Source organism: Rousettus aegyptiacus, unplaced genomic scaffold, assembly GCF_014176215.1.
Source record: "Rousettus aegyptiacus isolate mRouAeg1 unplaced genomic scaffold, mRouAeg1.p scaffold_m13_p_13, whole genome shotgun sequence".
NCBI lineage: Eukaryota > Metazoa > Chordata > Mammalia > Chiroptera > Pteropodidae > Rousettus > Rousettus aegyptiacus.
In genome coordinates, this window is record NW_023416288.1 from 48047061 (window position 1) to 48054618 (window position 7558).

The 7558-nt window shown below is 63.7% G+C and overlaps 1 protein-coding gene across 1 annotated transcript; it reads right to left on the bottom strand.

The window, feature by feature from the left end:
- Positions 1 to 347: 347 nt before the first annotated feature.
- HTR5A (5-hydroxytryptamine receptor 5A) lies at positions 348 to 6188 on the bottom strand. Its single transcript, XM_016160978.2, has 2 exons — positions 5401 to 6188; positions 348 to 680 (listed from the first exon to the last, which is right to left on the bottom strand). Exons 1-2 carry the CDS (start codon positions 6139 to 6141, stop codon positions 348 to 350), a joined length of 1074 nt encoding a protein of 357 aa, XP_016016464.2. The 5' UTR covers positions 6142 to 6188.
- Positions 6189 to 7558: the final 1370 nt, after the last annotated feature.

Sequence of the window (7558 nt, forward strand, 5' to 3'; positions counted from 1 at the left end):
CAACCTGTTCCTATTATTTCTCCTTTTTCCCTCCCCACCTGCCCACGTTGTTTGATCTCCTCCCTCCCTCGCAGGGACAAGGATGTAACGGCGCTGGAGTGGGTTCTGGAGGGACACGGGCTCGCGGCGGGCCAAGTCGGGGCTGTTAGTTGCGGGATGAGAAACAGCGGATAAATTAGACGCCGCCAGCGAGATGGCCTGCGGAGGCCACGTTCCCGCCGGGGCGCGGGAGGACGGCGCGGCCTCGTCCCTTCCTCGTGGCGCTGGGTGGGCACGGGGACCCGGGTGACACCGGGAAGCGTGCTGGTCTGTGGGACTGGCTCCTCCTTCCCCCAGGCCCCCCGGCCTCAGCGCTGCCGAGAGAAGAAGCTCTTGAAGGCGCTGTTGTAGTTCTTGTTGAAGGCCGTGTAGATCAGGGGGTTGAAGAAGGAGTTGGAGTAGCCGAGCCAAAGGAAGATGCTCTTCCAGAGGGCGGGGACGTCGCAGGAGCAGAGCGGGCCGGCGAGCTCCGTGGCGAAGAAGGGGGTCCAGCAGAGCACGAACACCCCGATGAGGAGGCCCACCGTCAGCGCGGCCCGCTGCTCTTTCTGTTCCCTCCAGCTGTCCCCCTCCGTCTGGAAGGCGACGGTGGCGTGCCGGACCGCGAACACCATCTGGGGCTGCTGAGCAGAGGCCTTCGCCTGCAAAAGGGGAGCAGAAGCTTCACGAGGAGCCCACCGCCCCCTGGCCTCCCCAACTTTTAAGGAGGGTCGTCCATAGCGTGACATGTGGCGACGCAGCTTTGCCATTCGCCCGGGAGCCCCGGCCTTTACCCCACCGCCACAGCGGGGCAGATCCCGCGCCCTGCACCTTCAGCTGTCTGAAAAGGCAACAAGCTAATTGACTTGCCGTAAGTTAAAAAAAATTAAAAACAGGGAAGAAATTTCTTTACCAAAGACGATTATACCAGACAAAGATAAAGACGGACGAACATGTGGCTAGAGAGCTTGAGGGGAAGTAAATTTTATTTGCTAGGAAGCCTCCAGCAGGGAAAACCCTAGACCGATCCTGTCTGCCGCCGTGTAGCTGAGCTTTCAGCATCGGCATCAGAGAAACCCCTCTCTGGCGAGCGGAAGGCTCCTTCCGATTCAGCAGGCGGGGGGGGGGGGGGGGGTGGGTGGTCCGCTTCCGCGGGGCGCGCACCGCGGCTCCGGCTCCGTGCGTGATCCGATTGGCTGATCCACACGCGAGAAAACCTACACCGCGCTCGGTTCACGACATCGCAGGGGCAACGGGAGCGGTCCTCGCGCCCTCGCGGAGCAAACACCCGCGGACAGAAAGAGGACCCCGAGCGGGACGCGAGATCGCGGCGGGCTCCCCGCGCCCGGGGGCCCCACAAACCCGCCTTCTTGTACAGAAAGGCCCCGTTCCAGGCGGCTTGCCCCGACAGCGCGGCGCCATCAAAGAAACAGGGCCTGCGGGGGTCCACCCTTAGCTCAGCCAGCCGGGCTTCGCCTCCTCGCCTCAGAGAAATCACAGGCACCAGTTAAACTGGTCAACCCGTCTTCGGAACTTCTATGAAGCCTTTAGGTCGCACATAGGAAATCCCCCGTGCTAACAAAAACCGCCCAACGTTATTTTATTTTTACTTGTCGGTGCATCGCGACTCACTGCCAGTTCCTCCTCCTCCGAGGACACCTGCTGGTTCAGGATGTGTACAGCAGCGCTGAGCAGTCCTTAGCCACGGGGAAAAGGTCTTACGATTGCATTCCTGCAATTGAAGAAGTATCTTTGCCGCCCACGGAACGAGGACCAAATCCTAACCTACTATGGTTTATTGATTTTTTTTCTAAATTAAAAATAAAAGGGATGGTACCAAATTTGATATACAATAAGTAGTCCAGTCTCTCCCATCAAATCCAGGTTTTTAACAGAAAGCCAAATCGTTCGATGGCTGGACCGCGGCCCCTGCTGGGGTTTATGAAACCGGTCAGAGAGAAGACGACGTCTCAGGTTCACCCACCTCCCTCGCTTGCTGTGGAAGCATCATCTTCAGGTGCCCTTTAACAATGAACGCGAGTGAGAACTCCTGAGCCGTCCGCAGTCCAACGCAAACCGAGCCTTTCGGAGAACGCCCAGAAGCAGAAGCGAGGGTGTTGGCCGTCACGCCTGGAGCCCTGGGACAGGCGGACGGCCCCGGCAGACGGCGCGCCCGCAGCTGCGACAGAGTCCGTCCGGCCCCTCGAGCCGCTCCTGGCCTCTTTACCCTGCATTGAAATCGGGCTTTTTCATGTCAGCCCAGGACCAAGGTCTGTCGCGGAGTGGGACCGTCGGTCAGGACCCTGGAATCACGGGATGGACTCCGTCTCCACATGAAGGGCCCAGAGCATGGGACTCCTTCGTGGAAAAGATCGCCGAGCGTGGTGACCAGCACAGGAGGTGGACGGCACGAGGCTTTCGGGTAAAAACGCTTGGCAGGAAACGACACAGCCTACGCTCCGGGGCCACGACACACTGGCGTGATGTGTCAGCCCGGGTGGTGCCGGCCGAGGGATTTCCCGCCGGCTGACCCGGGAGGCGCCTACAGCATCACGAGCACCCAAGCCGCATCCGGCTTCGCACCGCAGATGGGGTGGAAGGAAAGGCGGCCGAGCATCTCAGACGGACGCGGGGAGAGCTTGGGACTCGCTTTCCCGGTCGGGACTGGAAGGCCTCGCGTCGTAACCTGGGAGGTCTCCAGGCCGCTCTCACGATGCTCCTCGTGCCCCTGGTCCGTCTCAGTGTGTGTGGCCGGGGACTTCAAGAGCTTTGTGCAGCGCTGCCTGGACGGAGGGTTTGGAAGCACGGCGACTGACCGTGGGTGGGGACTCCCGGTCTCCGCACACGAACCTTTACCTTAGGGAGAGCCGACCACCCTGGCGAAGGTCCGGCCGTCCACGACGCTCCGTCCCGCAGCTCTGGCGGAGTAGGTGCCGAGAGCGGGGTACTGAGACCCAAGCGAGCCCACAAACCCGGGGCGAGCCTGAGCGCTCCAGAAGCCGTCTTCAGCGCACTCTGTCCGCCACGGACCGTTCCTCTCGATGGACTCGCTTTCTGACAGTGCAGCAGCCCGCTGGGCTCAGTGCCACAAAGCCCCACCTCAGCGACCTCCAACCGAGGAAGCTGCTCCGGGACCCGGAGCCGGCAAGCGCCTGAGGCCAGCCCTCATGCCCACACTCCCCCCACGCCAGTGAAGAGCCGCGCGCTCTCTGCTCAGGGGGATCGTGCCCATGCAGCCAGCTCTGCTGCGGCCCGGCGGCGATGTCTGACATAGCTCTGGCTTCCGGTGTGCGTGTGCATAAAACCAGGAGACTTGAGAAACAGGGAAGGGGCGCGCGCTTCCCCAGGCAACGCGACCGATCGCGGGGAGCCCCGGGACCCGCAGCCTCGGCGCCTGCTGCCGCGGAGAAGTCAGGAGACCTGGCTTGCTAGGAACCCATCACGTCGGAGGTGGCCCCACGCTGCATGCACAGCCCAGCGCCCCTGAGAGGCCTCGCAGAGCCAAGGGACCCGCTTTGGAAAGTCCCGTGGCAGAGAAGGAGGAGACGAAACGGCGCCATCCTCCGTCTGAAAGCCTGCAGAAGCTCCCACAATGCTTTGCTGCCTCGGAACAGAGCGGCGCTGGGGCCCCCGCCCTTGGGGGTCAGGCCTCGGGGACACGCCAGGGCTGCTTTTCCCCCTCCGAGGGCGCTGGGAGCCCACCGCACGCGGCGTCTGCCGGGATGGGCATCTGGCGGAAGAGGACCGGGCGCGAGGGCCCTGGGCGTGGCCGGTCCTCTGCCTCTGGGCTGGGTCGGGCGGGCGCTCACGCGGACGCGCTCCGCGCCGGCTGGAGGCACCCTCGCCGCCAGCGCTCCCCGCTTCGTTCAGGAGGCTCATCCATCAGGGGGCTCCTGCCCCTGGCGCGCCGGGCGCTGCCGACATTTTGCTCTGCAGAATTCTTCTCTGTTGGGGTGCCGGCCCGCACTCTGTGCAAAGTTCAGCAGCACCCTGACCCCTGCACACGACACGTGTTAGGGCCCTCCCCCCAAGTCTCGATCAGCAGAAGTGTCCTCAGACATTCCAAATGTCCCCTGAGGCGGGGGAACCACCCCTGGTGGAAACCGTCGTTCTAGATTGAGAGACAGGTAGCTCTGACCCCCTCGTCCTCCTTGCTTCTAGAATGACACCCTCTCGCTCCTCCCCTGCCGACACCCGGGTCCCGCCAAGCCTGACCGACCGATCGTGCTTGGAACCAGCCCCCACGGCAGTACTATGGTGGGTATCATCCCCTCCGCCAGCCCGAACGCTTCACGGCAAAGATGACGTCTTCACCAGCCTTTCCCCGCCTGCCCCGAGCCCGCGGCATGTGCTCGGTGTGCTTAACGGAGCTCGCCTTGGGGCCCCAGAGCCCACGACAGAAATGGGGGCTGCGTAGATTTCTGGTTAAGTTAGATATGTGACTTTGGGTCATGGGATCATTCTTGGCAATGAGTTGGGGTGTGTGTGTGTGTGTGTCGGGGGGGGGGGAAGAATCCACATCCAATGGATCCGGGCTGCACGTAGTTCCTGAATCCTGAACCACAGGGTCAGATTATTATTAAGAGTTAACAGCGAGCAGGTAAGTGTGGGTGGAGAGGAGCCGAGAAAAGAACCGCCCCCCCCCCCTGTCACGAAGCAGTTGTCAACTTGCACGCCCCTCACAGAGAGCCGGGCTCTGTCTGCCTCAGGTTTTTAATGTCCTCCCGTGGCTTTGCCCCCGTTCGGGGAGCAGACGGGGGTCCTCGGCTGCATGCACGGCCCTCGGGGACGGCGGAGGTAGACCCAGAACGGAGCAGGAGGCAGCGGGAACAGATACACACAGGCTCCGGGGTGGGCGGAAACAGCCGCCTTGAGCCGCTGCTGCCGTGGCTGGCGAAACAGCCGCTTTAACTTGCAAAGAGAAAAACAGACCAGGCTGAGACAGCAGTGTGTGTTGCCCGAGGCACGGCCGCCTCCCTGCCAGGCGAGCGACGCTGCCATCTGCCCCTGCCCTCCGCCGGACACCGCCACCCCGAGTGAGGGAGCCGCAAGTTCATGCAGCATGGCCCCAGGCGCCAACGTATCCAGACGCCCTGCGTTTTAGAGCCAAATGGGACCCTGTGGAACTATATAGTCCAGACCCCCCCCCCACTTTAGCAGAAGGCAGTGAGCCAGCAGAGATGGCAAAGGACGTTGTTAGCTCTGTGGCGCCGAGCACGTCAGAGCCCAGGAAGTCTCCCGAGCTCCCTCGCTTCCAGCCACCCCCCTTCCCCTCCCCCTCCTACCCCCCGACCCCCGAAAGTTCCACTTTCTAGACTTGGGGGGCTGTGCGCTGCACACCAAGCCTTACGAAAGCTGGGGAAGTGTTTCCAGAGCACCCACCTGCGCGCGCTCGGGCGCGGGAGAGACGCTGTTGGTCTTCCTGGCGCCCACGCGGAGCCCGGCGGCCCTGTAGATCCTGCAGTACACGAAGAGCACCACGCACAGCGGCAGGTAGAAGGCGCCCGCGGTGGAGAACACGGCGTAGGAGGGCTCGCGGCTCACCTGGCACACCTCGCGGCCTTCCGAGTAGGTCTCCCCCCAGCCGAAGGGCAGCGGCGCCAGCGAGATGACGGCGGACAGCGCCCAGGTGAGCGCGATCATGACATTGGAGACGCGCCTGCGGGCGCGCAGCGTGTACTCCAGGTGGCGCGTGATGGACCAGTAGCGGTCCAGCGCGATGGCCGTCACGTTCCAGATGCTGGCCGTGCAGCAGAGCACGTCGCACGCGACCCACAGCTGGCACAGCCGCCGGCCCAGCTGCCAGCGGCGCCCGGACAGCTCGTGCACCAGGCTCAGCGGCATGACCAGCGCGGCCACCAGCACGTCGGAGATGGCCATGGACGCCACCAGGTTGTGCGGGACGCGGTGGAAGGTGCGCACGCGGAGAATGGTCGCCAGCACCAGCAGGTTCCAGGCGAAGGTCGCCGCCGCCAGAAAGCCCAGCAAGGTCAGAACGAGCGCTCCGAAGACGGAGGGGAGGGGCGGGTTGGGGCGCGGGTCTTCCGCGCCCGCGCTGCCGTTGGTGTCCAGAGGGGAGGGGCTGGAGAGGGAGAAGGAGCTCAGGTTCCCGGACACGTCCATCTTGGGGTCAGGAGACCCGGCCCGGGGGCGCGCAGAGGCGGCGCGCGGAGCAACGGAAGGCGCAGGTGCGCGCAGAGTCGCGCAGGACGTCTGCAGCCTCTGGCCGCTGGCGAGGTCTCCGGGGAGCGCCTGACACTGGCCCCAGGCTCCCGCCGGTGAGCATCTGCGGGAGGCGGCGTGGTGGCGCCGACGGAGGGCTCCCGGCTGCCAGCGCGGCAGGTCTGGACACCCCCCCCCCTCCGCGGCTAGGAAAGCAGAGGCGAGGGGCCGTGTCTCTCCGCCAGGGCCCGCCTAGGCTGTCGCATGCCCCCCGGGCTCCTCGTCTCGCGGAGACAGCAGTCTGGTTGCCCAGAGCCGAGTCGGAGAGAAGCTGGGCGCCCCGGAGCGTGCGGGTGCCCGGAGGGGGCCGGTGCGTCAGAGCGCCGGTTCTCGCCGCCCCGCGCGCCGCTCTCCAGGCAGCTGCGCGCCGGGGAAGCCAAGCAGGGCCCTGCTTTCTGCTATCCCCCGCCCCCTCCGCATCCAGGCTGGGGCTGCAGCTCCAGAGAGCGGACCCTGGCGCGCCCACCCCGACCTGCCTTCGCGAACTGGGGACAGCCTACGTAAGGCGTCAGCTGACGAGGTCGCCTCTCCCTGCGCGCGCGGCGCAGTGCGCGCGGCGCTGTCCGTGGTGCTGGCGCTCCTCCCCGCCGAGCGCATAGCTGCGTTTGTTGCTCTCCGTGGTTCTGTCGCCTGTCCCTGCGATAATGAGTTCCATGCCGGGAACGAGTTCACCAAGGAACTCTCCTTGAGGCGCTCCTCCGGCCACCCCTCCCCACGTCCTCCGCGGGCGGCCTGGATGCCCGGAGCGGAGCTGCGTAGGTGCGTTCCTGTGGCACAGGTGTTCCAGGTTGACGGTCTAAGACGACATCGCCGGCCTTTCCTCTCCGGAGGATTTCTGTACATCATCGCCTCCTGCGCACATGCCGCCAGGGTTGTTTTCCTTTAAGGAGACAAGGCTGTTCCTGGAGGCGGCCGAGGTCTTGGAGCCGGGAACTCTCACCCCGTTTCCTCGGCCCCTCAGAGAAGCTGCACGGACTCTTCGGGGGTCTCTAGGTTTGCTCCCAGTGAAGGGAAAGTTGGATATGAGTTGTCTTGGAAGCTCCATCTCACTTTTAAAAGGGGGAGCATGCAGTTCCTTCCACACACGCACCCCCATAACCATACGTTCATCCAGAGCAATTGAGAAAAATTCAAAAGCCGCTGCCCAGAAGTTATGATTTAAAGCACTTCACAACTAGGCACATGATGTAGCAAGACAACATAAATTGAAATAGGGAAAACGAGATGGCACGAATCATTTTTTAAGTGCACGCGATGCGTGTCATAAAACCCTGTCTACTTTTAAGTGGTCGGCCACAGATTTGGCCAGAAGCCCTTT

Excerpts from the sequence above, each read along its gene's own strand:
- HTR5A (XM_016160978.2), bottom strand. The coding sequence starts at position 6,141 with ATGGACGTGTCCGGGAACCTGAGCTCCTTCTCCCTCTCCAGCCCCTCC. Across the intron at positions 681-5,400 it reads CCGCGCCCGAGCGCGCGCAG|GCGAAGGCCTCTGCTCAGCA; the intron begins GTGGGTGCTCTG and ends CCCCTTTTGCAG.